This window comes from Delphinapterus leucas, chromosome 13 (assembly GCF_059928025.1).
Source record: "Delphinapterus leucas isolate spDelLeu-1000000601 "Yukka" chromosome 13, BTC_Dleu_Yukka2, whole genome shotgun sequence".
NCBI classification, from domain to species: Eukaryota; Metazoa; Chordata; class Mammalia; order Artiodactyla; family Monodontidae; genus Delphinapterus; species Delphinapterus leucas.
The window spans coordinates 74,745,625-74,765,070 of NC_143141.1; the positions used below are offsets into that span (position 1 = coordinate 74,745,625).

The 19,446-nt window shown below is 41.6% G+C and overlaps 1 protein-coding gene across 10 annotated transcripts in view; it reads left to right on the top strand.

Annotated features, from left to right (window-relative positions):
• DTNB (dystrobrevin beta) overlaps positions 1-19,446 on the top strand; it is a 244,825-nt gene that overhangs the window by 172,570 nt on the left and 52,809 nt on the right. For 8 of the 10 annotated variants that reach the window (XR_016395508.1, XM_022574276.3, XM_022574279.3 and 5 more), the window contains exons 11-12: positions 14,720-14,809; positions 18,848-18,935. Coding sequence is in view for 9 of the 10 variants with exons in the window: in XM_022574276.3 (XP_022429984.1) it covers positions 14,720-14,809; positions 18,848-18,935 (178 nt within the window). In the remaining variant the exon portion in view is untranslated. The remainder of the gene's footprint in view (positions 1-14,719; positions 14,810-18,847; positions 18,936-19,446) is intronic. The other 2 variants (XM_089923391.1, XM_089923392.1) reach the window with 1 other exon arrangement.

The following is a 19,446-nucleotide window of genomic DNA, read 5'->3' on the forward strand; positions in this document are numbered from 1 at the left end:
TTCACTTCACCTGAGTTCTCTTCATTTACTACTTTTGTCACTTTGAGTCACCTGAGTCCCTGAGGGCCCTAAGTGCATGGTGATCAAGGGCAGCATGCATTCAGTGACCACAGCTGAATGTAGCTCCTAGAGGCTGTTGGAGGGAGTGCATATTTCTGGGTGATGTTTTACTGCTTCAGAAGACTGAAAGAAGGGACTTGGGAGCCGTAGTCATCACAGCTCCTCTCTAGAAGGACTACTAACCTTTAGGCTTGATGTTGCTGTATGAAACCCCAGATCAGTAGTCAGTGGCCAGCTGTAATTGTCAGTCACAAAATATCTACCATTTCTGAAAGTTGTTTCAGATAATGTAGTATAGCCTGGGTTAAGATTTTATTTTAAAGTCAGCATTTCAGCTAGCATCTCTTTCTAGGTAGGCTCAGTCAATGCTAGAGGTGGTTGTCACAGACTCTCCACGGGCTGACCAGCGGACCAAGCGTAGCCAAAGCCCTTAGGAGACCGAAACAAAGGCGGAGCTCTGTAACTTACCAAGAAGAGAAGTTGCTGGAGGAGAGGCTACATGGGAACGTGATGCCCCTGTCCTAACAATATTGTCCTTAGAATTTTTGGAGATTTCATTTACTTTCAGGATGAGATTATGATAGAACATATGGACATGAATTGCATAATTCATAGACTTGGCTCTTCATGGCCCCAGGTTCTAAATGGTATAAATTTCAGGTAGTATCCTATTTACTTCCTCAAGGACTCATCAATTTTTATTCTCTCCTCTGAATGTCGTCAGACCTTTGTCTCCAGAGTCTGATGAAAGCCAGGAACCCAGCACGTCATCCCAGTCATAGATCCTTCCTCTGCTGGGGCAGAGAATTCTCAAGGGGCACAAAGCTACTCTCCAGAAGTAAGAGGTTTTCTTTAGAACTCAGCATAAGACATAAATCACTGAATCAGACAAGAACATGCACAGTAATAAAAATGCAGGAAAAAGTTAAGAGCTCCAGGTTCTAACTTTTCAATAAGCTGTCCATTTAAAACTAGTGATAACCCGGGACTTCCCTGGTGGCACAGTGGATAAGACTCCATGCTCCCAATGCAGGGGGCCCAGGTTCAATCCCTGGTCAGGGAACTAGATCCCACATGCATGCCACAACTAAGAGTTCACATGCTATAACTAAGGAGCCCATGTGTCACAACTAAGGAACCAGTGAGCTGCAACAAAGGAGCCCACCTGCCACAACTAAGAGCTGGCAAGCCGCAGCTAAGGAGCCCTGGAGCCGCAACTAAGGGAGCCCACCTGACGCAACTAAGGAGCCGGCAAGCTGCAACTAAGGAACCCTGGAGCTGCAACTAAGGAAGCCCACCTGCTGCAACTAAGGAGCCCACGTGCCGCAGCTAAGGAGCCAGCAAGCTGCAACTAAGGAGCCCACCTGCTGCAACTAAGACCTGGTGCAATCAAATAAATAAATAAATATTTTTTAAAAAAATAGTGATAACCCCATTGGTGAAAAACAATACTTGATTAGTCCAAATAAAAGATGATCTCAAATGTAATGGTTACTTTGTACAGAAGAAAACCTTATAAATGGCAAAGATGCTGGCAATCATGTGAGAAACTGTAAATTATGTTCCTGAAAGGTTCCACTCTAGGGATTTGCCCCCTGTAATATTTTTATTGACATTTCTACAGTAGAAAAGAAATTTTGTCTTTGTCTTAGACTGAGTAGTTTCTGGAAATTTGCTTTCTGTTAAAGAATCAGAACAGTACACATAAAAACAAACAAACTTTCAACACTTTAAAACAGAGACTTAAAATGCCCCTCCACTATCCGACTTCCTCCAAGGCTTGCTTCTGTCCCTCTTCTTCCCCAGGGTTCAGAGTGTGATTATGTTATTATTCTCTGTACTATTGTACTATTTAAGTCGTACCTTATATTCAGACCAATATGAAAAATGATGCTTATGTTTTTAATGTCTTCTAAAGCCTTGGCTTTAATTATTTATACAGATATAAATGTTTACAATTCTGTGGGCATTTCATATAAGGTTGGCAGCAACAAAAACCTCCAGTATGAAACTTGTGGCTTGGTGCATTTGATTGGTATAGTAGTTTTAACTCTTTTAACTTCAGGTATTAAAATCTAACTTTCAGAAGTACAAACCCAGTTAAGCACGATGAAAAAGTTCCAAAGATCTGGTGTACAACCTTGTGCTTATACTTAAAAATACTCTAACATACACTTAAAAATTTGTTAAGAGAGTAGATTGTGTGTGTTCTTACCACAATAAAAAGAAAAGAAAAGAAAAGAAAAGGCACAAACCCACAAGACAAAGGCAAAAGCAGAAGGGAAGGGCAGAAGTGTCCATAGATCACAAAGCAACTGAACTGCCACCAGGATGTCCACCTGTGGCTTCTCCATCTCTCAGCTTCTCTCAGTGTGCTGTCTTCATTCCCTTCTCCTACAGAACAGCCACCTCTCAAGATGCCAATGGCTTCACTCACATCTACAGCCTTGTCTCTCAAGAGGTTGTGCTTTTCCTCCCTAGGATTAGAAAACTCCAAGAAAGGATTCTTATTGTCCTGGATGGCATTACTGCCCATCCTTGTGTATGTGTGATAAGCCACACTCATTAGACCTGTATCATCAGAATAGAGGGAGGAGCATCTCCCCAAAAGAAGGTTCTACCGTCAAGAACAGGAGAGATCCTGGGAAAGAAAAATAACAGAATTTGTTGGCAGAGCACTGCTTTGCTACCAGGCACACAGATGTGTGCACAGGCGTGTACATGCACACACACATACCCCTTCCCATGCACGTTTCCACTTCCAGAGCTTTCCTCCTCAGACAATGCAGCAGTACGACTGCAAATGTATACTTGCCTTTCCCAGGAGTCTTGTCCACCTCCTGCAGACAGCACTGGGTCCCCGATATCTAGGTCATGTCCATTTGTCAGGATCAGGTCTAGGTACATCTTTTGTGATTCATTAACCCGTTCTACCATGGACCAAATTATAAGTTTTAAGAACTCACACATCTCTACAACTCACAGCTCTACAAAAGTAGAAATCTGAAAATAGGATAATTGCATTTTAGAGAAGGGAGGAAAAGGAAGTAACAGAAAACACGACATATTAAGCCACATTTGCCTGTTTCCTCCTAAAACACCATGAAAATGACAGTCGAGACATTTTCTTTAGTAGAAACCAACAACAGAGAAAAATGGACAAGGAGACAGTAGCAACATTTTGGAAGCAGCAAAGCAGATGGATGAGTGGTAACTGATTTTCCAGACTGGAGAGAATTAACACCTAAGCCAACAGAGAAACCCAGAGGAAAGCCCACCCGGGAATTAGAAGGCTCTGAGGGAGGGACACAGAACAGCTGATAGTCTGTTTAAGAAGCACGTACAGTCTCAGTCTCAGATTGCATACATAACTGGGCCTCTACCCCTACCCAACCCTGCCAGAGTTGAGATTTATGTTTGTGGTTTCTGGAATAATACAACCCCCATAAAAACCCTAGTTGTCTTAATTATCTCACCTTGGTGGGCTGAGGCAACTGGCTTCCAGACAACGCATCTCTTTTCCTTGCAATATCATATTAAAGACTTCAAGAAATCACTACTGCATCCTGTTATTCCTCTCAAAGTGCCTGGGACTCCAGCCAGAAGGGGCACAAGGTCTAAGTCCCAGGATCCCAGAGATTACAATTTAACCAGTGGCTTTGCTCTGTAGCCGTATAGCAAAGATTGATGTATTCCCTCCCTGGGATGGAGAGCTTTGCTACCATCGACACCTCAACTTGACTTAGCTAGTTCCAATCAGTATTAGTTTAGTTTCCTATTAGTTTCTAGTATTAGTTTCTATTTTGGTCAGAACTCTTGGCTGTTAAGTAACAGAAGCTCAGTGTGAATTGGCTTAGGGAAAACGAGAAGATTTTTTGTTTTTGTAACCAGACTGTGGGCAAAGCAGGGGATATGCGGCTGGGCCTCCCGGATGACAGAGCAAGGAGAACTCTAACTCATGTAGGTGTTTCCCCCCAAGCCACCCCCTGCCCATGCTCCTTGCTCCTCTCTACTACACATCTGCTCCTTCTTCCCTAAGGTAACTACCTTTTCACGCAGCAGGGAACAAAGCCAAGAGACCCATGTGTTCACATTTTGTAACCTCATTACCCTTTGTGGATCCAATTTGAAAACTTTCAGTGAAAGTTCCTTTTGATCCGTCTTGGATCATGTTACCCACCCTGGGGTTTTCTGTTTAGTGGTCCTGCCTAGAATAACATGGTTGAATGGGTGGGGGTCAGTTCACAAAATAGCAGGGGGGTCTGCTGACCCCGGAGAAGGTAGAGTTGCTGAGGAGACATGTAGGTATAAGCTTCTTTTTCAGGTGGTTTCTGACAAAAAATTGCATGTGTAAGCATATTACATCACGCTTCCATTTGCATAGATTTGTTTCAGGAGACCTTTTTTCCTCTACCACCTCATTTTTATTTTTCTCAAGCGTTAAATAATTCTTTCTATTCTGTTCAGTTTATGAAGGTGATTGTGTTGGGACATAACACCATCTTTGGGTGGTAACAGGTAAATATGAGAGCCACAGACCCTGAGTAAACCACCAATTGTGAGGAATCTTAAGTAAAGGCAAGATTTTTTTAGAACTTTTTTACTTTAATACATACTTCACAAGAAGGAAAAGCAGTTTTTAAAGACCAGAAGATGCTACAATATAAGTACTATTTCTGAGCTGTAGAAACATGACCAAGTTAAGAGGTGGGTTGTTAAAATGGCTTTTTGCCTGGGTGCCAAGGTAAAAAGTTTATCTTGTTATCTACAGAAAACAGTGGAGTGACAAAAGCCACAGCACGCTGCTTTTTCAGACAAAACAACAGAGGTGTGGGGAAACTGAGAAAAGAGGCAAAATGAAATTGGTCAAGGCAGAAACTATTCATATGTGGACTCAGGCCACTGATTGTCTTTCTTTCTGTGAAATGAGAAGAATAGAGTTTGGTTGAAAAGCAAGAACTAATGAGGTTTTCAGCGTGGCCATGAAACAACTACCTTGTGTGAATTCTTCGTGAGAACCTCTCCAAGGCAACTCAGGAATTATTTTTTTCCTCCAATCTTTTTTTTTGGAAAGACAGAAAAGCAGAGTAATTGAAAATTAACACATAATCTTATGGAACTGCAGGGTCTCAGTGTTGGCAGATTTCCAAAGTTTGTCTGATGGCCTGGGCAGCCTGCCAATCTTCAACTGCTTCTGGGTTGGGATTAAATTCCATTTCCATTCAAGCATTTAAGGTAAACCCTTCAGCAGTTCTAACTCAGGTCAGTACGGACTAAAAGCTTATTTCCAATTCCATACTGCAAAACCTTTATTTGAATAGTTTCCTCCTCTCTTTGGACTGAGGCTTGAGGTCCTAAATGTGAGCAAGAATCACGTCTATTATGGACTGTCAGCAAAGCAGAGGGGAAGAAAGGACAGGCTTGCAGAGAAAGATGGTGAGTTGAGTGTTGTCATGCTTGGATTGAGATGCCTGAGGGATCCTGGGAGTGAAGACAGGCTCTGTAGATTTTGGATGCTGGGGTGCTCCTTCTGGCTTGAGTTAGGTACCTTTGGTTAAAACACAGGAGGAAGATTTTGGGAGGAAGATAGCAGAGTTATGTTGAGTTAGAGGTGCCTGTAGGACACCGGGGAACCAGACCACAGCATGAGTTCTTGTCTTCCAGATACTTCCTTCCAGCTACCTTGGTTTCATGCTAGCAAAGGGCAGACCAGTCCTGAGATCCAACAAATGACCAGTAGAACTTACACACACAAACACAGCCTCTCTCTCTCTCTCTCTCTCTCTCTCTCTTTCTCTCTCAGCTGACTTGGCGCAGTGCGCTGCTTTCTAATGATGGGATGCTCCATGAACTTGCGCACATGATGGAAATTCCTATAGCAATGCTCAGATTCCTGTGCTGATCTGGCTTAGACGTACATGTTTTTTTATTCCTTTTAACATCAAACTATTAAAATGTTTCAACTTCTTTTAATAAGCAGACATTTAAAACAATCAGTGCTGTAGTAAAAGGTCTTACCTTTTCCTGTATCTTATTAGGACACCTCCAGTGTACTCCCCACCAATCCAGTCTTGTCTTTGCAACCAAAGGGATTTTTCTGAAATGCAGGTCTGAGTATGTGTATATACTCAGATAGGTCTGAGTATCTCTCCTGGATAAAAATCTCCAGTGGCTCTTCCTTTCTGCAGTGCTGTCCAAGAGCATGGATATGTTTTGTGCTAACTGGCATGGTAGCCATTAGCCATATGTGGGTATTGAACACTTGAAATGTGACTGGGGCAACACAGTGAATTTTTAGTTTTAATTTGAATTAATTTGAATTTAAACAGCCACATGTGGCTAGTGGCAGTGCAGTTCTGCAGGATAAAGCCCACATTCTTCATTTCTGAGCTGACCCTTGCTAGCCTCTCCAGCCGTACCTATTCCACTCTTTCTACTTGGCATCTACACTCGGAATTACTTAATCACTCACAGTTCCCCAAGCAGGTTTCTGCATATGCTGCTTCCGCCTTGGTGCTTCCCATCCTTTTTCCTGTTGTTCCCCTCTCCTTGTCATCTAATTCTGCCTTCTTAACTTAGCTTCAACCCCTCCAGGAAGCCTTCCCTAAATCCTAAAACTAGATTAAGTGTTCATCTTCTGTGATCTGTAACATCTTGTACGTATCACACTGTTGTAATTACCTATTTGTTCCATGCCTTTCTAGACTCTTAGCTCCCTGAGGGCAAGGACTCACCAGGCTTTATCCAGAAACCTATTCCTTTGCTCCAAATCTTGCTGCTGCTTGCCTCTTATTAGCACCACTTCTGCTAGGAAAGGGATTTTCTTCTTCAGTTATTTCAAGCACGTAGCATCTTATAATATTGCCTGCTTGTTTCATTGAGGGCTGAGAAATAAAGGACATGAGTTATACTGGAGTATCAGGTTCTAATGCAGTAGCACCTGGCTCACTCCAACTGTCCCCTCTTGGTTAGCTGTAACTTCCCTCTTTAACACTGAGAAGGCTGACTCCATCAGTCACCATCTGTTTACTTATTCGGTCAGTTCTAGTAGCGTGTATGGCAGTTTCAGAATCGTTGATTTATTTTTTACGCAGATTATTGGGGTATTAGTCATATGTTATACAGCTCATCCATTTAAAGTGTACCATTTAGTGGTTTTTAGTGTATCCACAGGGTTGTGCAGCCATTACCACAACCGATTTTAGAACATCTTCATCACCCCTCCGAATTGATTTGTTGCTAAAAAATCTCCGCAGTGTGGAGGCTCAGCTGTAGAGGACAAGAGTGGAAGAAGAGAGACCAGTTAAGAGGCTCTTGGGGTAGACCAAGCGGCACTGGGTGAGAAATTCCAGATGAGAAATTATGGCAGCAGTGGAGGTGGTGAGAATGGCTGGTTTGGGGATCTGTTTTGTTTATTTATTTACTTGTTTGTTTATTTTTGACTGCGTTGGGTCTTCGTTGTTGCGGGCAGGCTTTCTCTAATTGCGGCGAGCAGGGGCTACTATTCATTGCAGTATGTGGGCTTCTCATTGCGGTGGCTTCTCTTGTTGCGGAGCATAGGCTCTAGGCACACGGGCTTCAGTGCTTGTGGCACGCAGGCTGTAGAGCACAGACTTAGTAGTTGTGGCGCACGGGCTTAGTTGCTCCGCAGCATGTGAGATCTTCCTGGACCAGGGCTTGAACCCGTGTCCCCTGCATTGGCAGGCGGATACTCAACCACTGCGCCACCAGGGAAGTCCCTGGGGAGCTATTTTGAAAGTAGGGTCAACAGGACTTGTTAAGAGATTAGATGTGGAGCATGAGGAAAAGAGAGAAATTAAGACGACGACTCAGCTTTTGGCTTGATGACTGGGTAAATGGGGTTGCTTTTTATTTAAACTGGCCAGTCTGGGGGAGTGGCAGGTGAGGAAGTAGGATGAGGAGAATCAAGAGTTCTCTTTTGAACATGTTGGGTTTGAGATGCCTGTTAGGCATGCAAGGGGAGATGTTGAACAGGCATCAAATACATGATTCTAGAGCTCCAGGGAGAGGTCAGGGCTGGAATATAAAGTTGTGAGGATTACAGCAATACCTTTTATGGAAGATTGTTCTGAGAACAAACAAAAGAAGACCTATAAAATTACCTGATGGGTCACAGGTACTTTGTTGGTAATGACGACTATGTTATCTTATTTAATCCTCCCAACACTCTCTAAAGTAAATTTCATGAGGCAGATTTTATATTATTATTATTTTACAGATGAGAGGACTAAGACATAGAGAGGTTAATGTTCAAACTCACACAGCTAATAAGTATCAGAGTTTGGATTAAACCCAAGACTGCCTGACTCTGAAGCCTGTGCTCTCAGTTGCTATGCTCTGCTGCCTCCTACTTAGTAAATAATTCCGCTACCAGGGCTGCACATTGCCTCTCGCATGCTTGTACTGCCTCTGACCTTGTCCCACCGCTGCTTACCCTTCATTCCGACCTCCCCCACCTCAGATCCCTTCCCCTTGCTGCCTGTCCCCACAGGTGTGCTCTTAACCTTGGCCAAATGCGCCCTCTCTTGCTACCACTGGAGATTATCACCTAGGCTCCAAAGCCCCCATCATCTTGGAGAGCAGTTCTCACGCTGCAGTGTGCACCTGGAGCACTGGCAGCTCATTTCAAATGCAGATTCCCAGGCCTCGTTCCCAGATAATTTGATTCAGTAAAAGCTTGAGAGTTCTGAAGGAAGAAGTCTGGGGAAACACACTTTTAGAAATGCTGCCTTTGGGACTTCCCTGGTGGCACAGTGGTTGAGAATCCGCCTGCCAATGCAGGGGACACGGGTTTGAGCCCTGGTCCGGGAAGATCCCACATACCATGGAGCAACTAAGCCCGTGCACCACGACTACTGAGCCTGCGCTCTAGAGCCCGTGAGCCACAACTCCTGAGCCCGCGAGCCACAACTACTGAAGCCCGCGCACCTAGAGCCCATGCTCTGCAACAAGAGAAGCCACCGCAATGAGAAGCCCGAACACAGCAACGAAGACCCAACACAGCCAACAATAAAATAATAATAAATAAATTTATTTTTAAAAAAGAAAAGAAATGCTGCCTTTGACCCTACCAGTCCCATCAGGACCCTCTGGCCCCAACTGTGCTCATTTTTACCATTGGTTTAGAGTTGGGGGATGCCTTGTGAGGGAAAGAACGCTCTTTAGGGTACCCGGGGAGAAACGTGTTCATTTCATTGTCACTCCTCTTTCTAAGTCTGGTTCATTCTACTCATCCTTGCTTTTGCTGATCTCCCTAATTGGGTAAAATTCTACTATTATGTCTTCTCATAGGAGAACAGTGTCCTTCTCATTGTAACCCTCATTACATTTGCAATTTTACTTATTTTTGTGATCATCTCTTTTCTACTTGACTGTTAGCATCAAGAGAGCAGCAGCCACGTCTGGGTTTTGCTTGCTGTGGTGTCCTCATCTCCTGGCACAGTACTGATGCCTAGTAGGTACTCCAAACATTGACTCAAATGTCCAATTTCCATCAGAAGTGCTATTCAAACGGTTGTATACTCAGGCATGAAAATCACCTACTTTTTTGGATTGAATTAATGTTTAACAGCTTAGAAATGGAACAATTATTATTTTATTATTTTATGGGGTTCCAAACTATTCCAAACTATTGACTCTGCTTTAGAAAAAAAGATTTCTAAAGCAAAATCTATTTGTAAGTTGGGGGTTGTATATGTGTTGCATGTACACATTGCAGCACATTTTATGCATATATGCATAATCAAAAAAGGAAAGAGTTTAAATTCAAAAAGTAAATCTGGGAAAACAGGTACAGTTTTGAATGTGAGTAGAATGATATAACATCCATGCCCCAAACAAAATTGTCAGAAAATTCATGGACATGTAAATTCCTTATTTACCATAGGCAGCTATTGTTAATGCTTCTCATTTTGGCTTCCATCCCTAATTATCTGGCAAACAACTGTAGTTCTGAATAGCAGCCTTCATGTAACAGTAAAATGGAGTTTAATGGACTGTTGCCTCCGAAGTAAATGTTTCCAGTTTCTCTTCTCCCATTTCCTTTGGAACACACCCTGGTCAGATTTTCACTGCCCATTACTCTACCAAAACCACTCCTGTCAAGGAGACCAGTGACTTCCACATGCTAAATCCAGTGGTGAATTCTCAGGACTTATCTGGCTTGACCTATCAGTGGCATTTGTTGTAGATGATCACTCCCTTCTATGTGAAACACTTTCTGCACTTGCCTCCAGATACTGTGTTCTGGTTTTCCTCCTATTCCTTCTCGGCCTCCTTTGCTGGTTTTTCCGTATCTCTTTGACCTGTAAATGTTAGCATACCAGAAGGGCCACTTCTCTTTTCTGTCTGTGTTCGCTCACTGTAGGTGATCTCATCCATACTCATGGCTTTCAGTAACATCTGCATACAGGTAACTCCCAAACGTATTTTTCTGGCCCAGACTTTTCCCTGAGCTTTTCCCTTTTTCCCTCGCCTATCTTCCTCCTAATCAGTGTCTTCTTTGGATATTTAATACATATTTCATAATTAGCATGTTTTAAACTGAGTTCTGTATCTTCTGCCACCAAATGTACTTCTTCCATAATCTTCCCCATCTCAGTGAATGGCAATCCCATTCTCCTGGTTGCTTGGTCAGAACCCTTGATTCTTCCCCCATCTAAACTGTCAGATTATTAGATCAGATCTATCCAGAATCACTGTCAAAATCTATCCAAGATCTTTCTATTTATTATCACTTCTACTGCTACTCCTATTTCCTAGCAACTCTTGTCTTTCATCTGGAACGTCCAGTAGCCTTCAAATTGCCTGCTTCTTCCCTTGCTCTCTGGCGCTTTAACTTTCCTAGAGCCAACGATCCTATTAAAATATATCATACCTCACTTCTGCTCAAAACCTTCCAGTAACTTCTAATACCACAGTAAAAGCTAAAGCCTTTGTAATGGTGTGCAGGGTTATATAGCCTACTTCTCAATCTATCTGCCATAAAGACGCAGTTTTGTTTCAATTTCTAGTTTGAAGTGGATTGATACTTTACAAAAGTATGATAAAAATAAGTTACTACAGCGAGAACTTCCACCCTGATCATGGTGAACTAACTGGTAATAGAGTAGCTCTCCCACTATAAACTACTAGAAAACTGGTCTGAATGTAAGAAACAACTGTTTTCAGGAATTAGTAAGTAGCATGGGACTGATTCCTGAGGGAAGGGAAACAAACGAGAGAGCCCTATGATCGCCCAGGTTTTCTGCTAGAACACATTTGCCAAACTATAGTACAGAATACAAGCAGAGCAAGGCAGTCTTGCTGAGAGTAAGAAGGTAGAGATTGGAGTTTAGGGAGGCCGGAATTTGCTGAGCAAAACACCAGAGAGGAGGAATTGTGCAGAGAAAGAGTCAGTAAATCTGAAGACAGATCTCTTGAGTCTTTGGCTGAAAACTAAGCTGTATTTGTGTAGAATGAGATTTCACAAGACCAGCAAAGAACAACTACCTGGGAAAGAACAACTCCTGGAGTTTTGAAAGTGCAACAACTACCTGAGCTTACATAGTTGTTTGAGTTCCAACCAACCAGAGTAGAGAGATATCATTGAACACTTGAGGCATTCAGTAAAGACCCCAGAAAGACCACATCTTAGGAGCAGGGTGAAATTGGCCCTAAATAAAGGCTACTCGAGTTCTGCGCTAATGAAGCTTAAACACAGGCCTCACAAGGATCAAGCTGTTCACAGGAAATTAAATTACTGCCAGATTCTTTAGAGGAAGACAACAAAATCCAGACTTTCAGCAACATAATACTCAGGATTTGCACCATCCAGTGAAAAATTAGAAGACATAGGAAGAAGCAGGAAAGTATGACCGTAACCAGGAGAGAATTAGTCAATATAAACAGAGCCAGAAATAACAGACGTGATACAACTGGCAGACATGGACTTTAAAGCAGCCATGATAAGTATCAAAAATATAAAAGAAAATATCAACATAATGTGGAGAAAATGTGAGAAATAAAAAAGAACCAAGTTTAAATGTTATTGGAACTTTCTGCACATATAGTCTACTTCCATCAAAACTTTTAAAATAAAAAGAGAACTTAATAGAGTTGAAAAGGATTATACCTGAAGTGAAAAATTCAATGGATAGACTTAACAGTAGATTAGAAATTGCAGAATAAAAGTTCACTGAACTTAAAGACATAGCAATACAAACTATCCAAAATGAAGCACAGAGAGAAAAATGGCTGAAAAACGAACAGAGCCTCAGTGACCTTTGGGACAATGTCAAACAGCCTAACAGAGGGGGAAGAGAAGAATTATTCAAGGAAATAATTTTTTCCAAATTTCCAAATAAATTTTTACATCTTTGATGAAAACTATAAACCCACAGATACAAGATGCTCAACAAACTATAAGTAAGCAGGATAAACACAGAGAAAAACACACAAAGACACATCACAATCAAATCGCAAAAAAATCACAATGATAAAGAGAAAATGCTAAAAGCCGCTAGAGAAAAAAAGACATGTTACATACAGGGGAACAAGGATAAAGTTTTCCAATGAGTTCTCAATAAAAATAATGCAAGCTAGAAAATGGAATGGCATCTGAAAGTGGTGAGAGAACTTAGTTTTATTCTCTCTAAAATATAAAAATTTCCTAACTTTATCCACTGAAAAGACCTAGAAGCAGTGACACCCCAGGAACCATAAGCACTCTAGTACCCTGCCTGTGGCCTCTGAGCGCTCTTTCTCAGTAAAGGGAACCTGGGATCCTGGGAAGAATGGTTGATTCCAAGTGTGGAGCAGCATATACAAGATGAGATTGGGGCATCTTATTGTACAAAGAAGGACGCTAATAAGCTTTAATGGATATGTCAGAAGAACACCAGAGCCTGCTTCCAGGGGTTCCCACTGGCCACAGCTAGGACAGTGTGAACACCAAAAAGATGATTGCAATGGATTGAAGCACATCAGGTACATAAAAATCTATGAGTTCATAATTATACAAAAAAAAAAAAACTCCTAAGGCACTAACTTGTTTTTCTGTTGTTGTTGTTAAATAATAAGAAATATCAACCATTTGGTTTTACCTTTCCCGAATGAGCAGTATTTCACAATAAACAATAGAAGAAATTAATAAATGCGCAACAGATGATAAAATGGGAAAGTCAGCATTTTGCAACCCCTCATGAAATAATGTATTTAGGCAAGAACTATTAGTAAATGCTAAAATTCTTAGGTGAAAAGTTGATGGAGGATTTTGTAACGGAGAGATGTGAATCTCTCCATTACAAATGGAGAACATCTGAATCCGCTGATCAGTATTTACATTCCATTCCATTATGTGCCTCCTGTTTGATTTATAAGTACATCATATTACATATGATGGATTCTAGCCCCTTCTCAATAACAAAACAAAAGCAAAAACTTTAGTCAACATCTAGATCTGACCCCACAGGGACTAGAGAAACGAATTAAATGACGCCTCCAAAATGTAGGATATGCTACAAGGTAACCTGTTTTATTCACAAGTAGATGACATGGAAGAAACAGGGAAAAGGAAGAACTGTTATAGATTAAAAACAGAAACATATAATCAAACACAGACATAAAAGAAACATATCAACCAAACACAGAGTGCAGACCTTGTTTGGATCTTGACTTTAACTGTAAAAGGGTACTTTTTTTAAGATTTGCGAAAATTTTCAGATGGACTAAGATATTAAAGAATTTTTGTGATTTTTTTTTTTTTTTAGGTGTGATAATGGTGTTAAGGTTGTATAAATTCTTTCTGTATCTGATAGATGTACAGGCTCAAGTATTCCCAGGTGAAATAATAAATTGTCTGGGATTACTCTAGCCACACCGTCCTGCACAAAAAGTTGGGAGAAGGAGGAATAAATTAAACAAGTTGACAACGTTCATTTTGGTTGAACTTTGCTGATGGGTACATGAAGGGTAGTCATTAGGTTACTCTTTCTATTTTTGCACATATTTTAATACTTCTATAGTAGAAAGTTAAAAAAAAAAAGATCATGTGCTTAAGGACCTTCCATATATCTATAAGAGAGAGCCTCACTCAGATTATATGCATCATTGTCCTACAATTAAATATGATCCTAACAAGTTTGGTTTAAGTACCAGTTTTATGGGAGAAAATAGAATGATGCTAAAGGCAGTGTCCTTATAGAAATAAAAAGGCTTAACTGGTATTATGAGGTAACACTGAAAACTCTTACATGTCGACAAAAGCTATGGAAGCATTAAGGGGCCACTTAGTGATTAAATGGAACCACTCTCCCTCAGTTTTCCTGCCAGAGGGCATTTCCTAAAAAGTGCATCCATCGCAGAGCCCAGAACTGGTGGGCAAGGCGCTTTAGTGGCTCCTCCCTGGTTTCTCCCTCTCAAGGGCTGTAGTGTCAGTCCGCCAAAGCTGTCTTCTAAGGGATTGCTTTTGTTTAAAGGATTTGTGTGATGTATTCCCTATGGTCTAGCACCACATTCCATTATGCATTGTGGTTTTTTATTGTTTTTCTTATCATGATTTTCTTTTCTGTTTTTCTTTGACGTTTGCCCATTTTAATCCATGTTCATTTCTTGCTTGTGTCTGTGTCACGCTTGCTGTCTTTGCCTCCGTTGTTCCTAGGTTACAGTATAGCCAGGATATACCCAGTCACTTGGCCGATGAGCATGCGCTGATAGCCTCCTTTGTGGCCCGTCTGCAGCACTGTGCACGGTCAGTGGTAGAGCAGCAGCAGGCGGGTGGCCAAGGGCTGATCAAAGGGAGGGAGAGCTCTGTAACCTGGGGTTGCCAGCTGGAAAAAGCTCTGCATGTGGGGTTTTTCTTGAGAAGCTACCAGCTATGTTTGGCGGAGTTTAAATAATTGCTAAAGCATTGGCTTCTAAAAGAGAAGGAGCCTTGCCAAACCTAGGCACTTACCTAAAGATATAGTCAGAAATTCTTTAAAGTGGAGTTCCCTTCCTTCAGATTACACTTAAAGAGTGTATAAACCTCAGAGAAATGTGCGGTCCCAAAGATGTGTATTCACAGAGGTATTTGATGCAAACTCTTACTGTTCATTCTTGCCTAAATAATGAAATCTTTCTGTCGACATTCAAAGTTTAGGATTGGTCAACACACTGTCTTATCTGGGGGCTTTGACACCATCACCTTGTTACATCTTGACATGTTGCATCTTCATCTGTTCCCCAAAACCTATCATTGTTGATTATTTAAACCAGTGATTTTCAACAGTGGTATTGGGTTATTGTCACCTGAGAGACTTTTACCAAACTATGTATACCTCTGTGTATTATAATAATTATATGTATTATAATAGACCCACATACCTCTTTCCCTGGAAACTACTGTTAATATGGGAATATGACTGATCCCTCAGTGGATTATGGTGGAAAAACATTTGATAACCACTATAACCACTAACTGTAGCAAAGTTAACCCTTTAAAAGAGTTAATACCAAACAAAGTGCCATTACATTCAGGCAGACCCAAAGCCACCTGCCCAGTCCATGCCCACACCTGCCACCATTCTGCAAGGAGAATGGCAGGTAAAGTTTAAATAATCTCCTTTACATAGCAGCAGAGTCTCTGTGCCAAACAACCTGAGATTCTTATTCTTAGAGAGAAAACTATAATTTTTATAAACTTAAACACATGAGAGAGGCTGGAACCTTAAATTTTGATCTTAGTTTTACCCTTAACATGCCATGGCTTCATGGGAAGCTCTTATTCGCCATGATAACAGAAAAATAAATTAATAATCAACTTTAAAATATATATCCTTGGGGCTTCCCTGATGGTGCAGTGGTTAAGAATCCACCTGCCAGTGCAGGGGACACGGGTTTGAGCCCTGGTCCAGGAAGATCCCACATGCCGTGGAGCAACTAAGCCCGTGCGCCACAACTACTGAGCCTGTGCTCTAGAGCCTGCGAGCCACAACTACTGAAGCCCGCGCGCCTAGAGCCCGTGCTCTTCAAGAAGAGAAGCCACCGCAGTGAGAAGCCCACACACCGCAACGAAGAGTAGCCCCCGCTCGCCGCAACTAGAGAAACCCCGCGTGCAGCAACGAAGACCCAACACAGCCAAAAATAAATAAATTAATTAAAAAATAATAATAAAATAAAATGTATATCCTTGAAAAGGACTGTTTTAAGTCTTATACTTCGTAGCATTTCACATAGTTTTCCCAGTATGACCAAGTGGCGTTATTACTTTTAGGCGTTTACCTATCTCTAAAGCCTTAGACTGTTGGCTTCTCCTCCCTCCCCACTATGTTTAATAGGCTTATTCTGTAGGAGGGCTGCCTGATAATTGTGCATTGTATCACAGAGTGTCTCCTCATCCAGTAGATGATTTCTGAGCACTCTATCCCAGCCCCTTGGTCTCTAGGAAGAGAGTTTTCTTAACGCTGGCAGGACAGCTTATTTATTATCAGTAAGGGCAATTGTCCAAGTTATTAAAAATTTCCATGGTGAATATAGCAGCAGAATGTTAAACAGACACTACTACCTGATAGCCCAGGAAGATTTATGCTACGTTTAACTGAGATCCTCAAGTCTTATGGCTTAGGGATTAGGCTCCCTGAGCAAGAATTGGTGGCCAAGAGCCTTGGAAGAGCATGAGGATTGGGTGAGTACTGCATCTCTTCTTGATTTATAGTCTAAGGAGCTGAGCTTCGTACTCCCTCAAAGAAGTCAGAAATTTCCTGGCTAACTAATTCTGAGAATGAAAATCAGCTCAAGCAAAAGAATAAGGAACCTTTCTAATTTCCCTCATAGTTTTCATTGACCATAAAACCTCTCATCAACATAAAGTTCTAGTTTCTGGCTTGAAAGCATAGCCAGTTAAAGCAATCATGTCATCCGCACTCGGGTATGAATGACAGATAAAATTAACCTTCCTAGGGAGATGGAATGTGGTGGAGAAGCAGGAGCTCTTCTGCACAGAGAAACCTATTGTGTCCCTTGCCAGAAAACAGAGGTCAGCCACTTTAAGTCCCACTTCTTAAGCTGCCGTTTCCTCCATAGTAGTTATCCACTTGTGTTGTTAAATGTTCATTTTGTTGTTATTTACAAGATAAAGATAGTCCTTTTATTTCAGACAAGCATCTTTAAGGCACAAGTATTATAGTTCAGCCCTGACCTTGGGGTCTTGACCCTAAAGTATTAAAGTCAACTGATGGTAGCATGTTCTTATTACAGGATCATCTTTTGAGAAAATGGTTATATATGCTAGAGACTGACGTTTGCACACCTAAAATTATATAGTGTTGAGAAGTGTCATTGCCAGAAAGCAGTGACAGTAGCAGCACATTTTTAAAAAATCCATCCTAGGGCTTCCCTGGTGGCGCAGTGGTTGAGATTCCGCCTGCCGATGCAGGGGACACGGGTTCGTGCCCCGGTCTGGGAAGATCCCACATGCCGCGGAGCAGCTGGGCCTGTGAGCCATGGCTGCTGAGCCTGCGCGTCCAGAGCCTGTGCTCCGCAACGAGAGAGGCCACAACAGTGAGAGGCCTGCGTACCGCAAAAAAAAAAAAAAAAAAAAAAATCCATCCTAGAGGAAAGACCAAGTTAAGCTTAAGAGTTAGCCACAGAGATAGAAATATAGGATACTTAAAAAAAAAAAAATCTAGGAAAAACACAGTTGATTTCATGCATGAAAAGTCCAGACAGGTTTCTGTTGATTAAACTCCATCCTTCCCAGATTCCCCTCAGTAATTATAACAAGATTTGATGAATATTGAACTCATGTCTTTAATTTTTTTCATATTTCATATTTTGTCATACTGTTAAAATCCAGTCAGGGGTTTGTGGAACTCCAAGAACCTAGAGCCAAAGTAGAAGCAAGCCACGACAGCCATCTCTCATCACTTAGTCATCATTATTACTGTTGCCTTAAAACATCTGTCAGACTTAAACAAAGAAGAATTACATAGCCACAGTCCTGATTAATCTAGGAGTGCCCTGATATAAATAAATAGCAGTTGACATCACATGCTAAATTAAAGATGTCAGTCATAATCGGCAAGAAGTTCCATGTGAGCAGCACATACACACAGAGCTAGCCTCCTGCTCAAGAACCTTCTTTTATTCAGGTGCGGCACTTTCTGACGTCCCACCGTACTGGATCTCTAAATTTTTAGAATGCTGGAACTCTTGTTAAGAGCAATGAACTAAATTAATTCACTCTAAAATGGGGCTCCAGTTGTAGAACAAGCATGGTAAAAGAAGAGAAAGAGGCACTGAAGGGGAACGTTTGACGGCATCTTCCCCAACTTTACCATATTGTAAGCCTGCCTTAGCTTAGGTTCCTCAGTTTTGCTCAGCCAGTGTTAAGGGTACTTTTCCTCAGCCCTCTGTTTTTCAAGATGCTTTAGTTTTCTTTCGGGCTTTTTGAATTCAAGACCTATATCTAAAAGTCATGAGGTTTTCTTAAAACAGTTGATGGGAAATCACTCCCTCAAGCTTTATAGATGCCCTGTCTTTTCTCAGCCTTTGCATTCAAAAAGAAGTGTCCCCTCTGAAGGTATGAGAGCAACAGGGATATACTGCCGAAGAGAAATGTTATGCGTGGCCTCGTCATTTCTCTAAATCCTCTTTGTCTCAGAAGACCATTAGTATCTATGATTCAGGTCTCCATTTCTTTTGTTACCATTCTTTTTCACAAGTGTTTCTCCCATCTGTTCTTTCTGAGAGAGAAGCAAGAGTAGGGGATGTTTAATAGATACCTGTTGAACTTTTATCTCCTTGGCAGTGTCCTGGACAGTCCTAGCCGACTGGATGAGGAACACCGGCTTATAGCTCGCTATGCTGCCCGGCTGGCTGCAGAGGCAGGAAACATGGTGAGTAAATAGAGGATTCCAGTAGAGTAGCAGAAATTTGCATTACTTTATTTATTTATTTTAATAGATTTATTTATTTATTTATTGGCTGCGTTGGGTCTTCATTGCTGCGTGCAGGCTTTCTCAAGTTGTGGCGAGCAGGGGCTACTCTTCATTGCAGTGCATGGGCTTCTCATTGCAATGGCTTCTCTTGTTGTGGAGCGCAGGCTCTAGGCGTGCAGGCTTCAGTAGTTGTGGCACGTGGGCTCAGTTGAAAAACTAAAAATAAAACTACCATGCGATCCAGCAGTTCCACTCCTGGGTGTATATCTAGAAAAAATGAAAACACCAATTCGAAAAGATACATGCACCCCACTGTTCATAGCAGCACTATTTACAATAAGCAAGCCATGGAAGCAACCCGAGTACCCATCAACAGATGATAGGATTAAGAAGATGTGAGAGATGTGCACGCACACATGTGCGCGCATGCACACACACACACACACACACACACACACAGGAATATTAC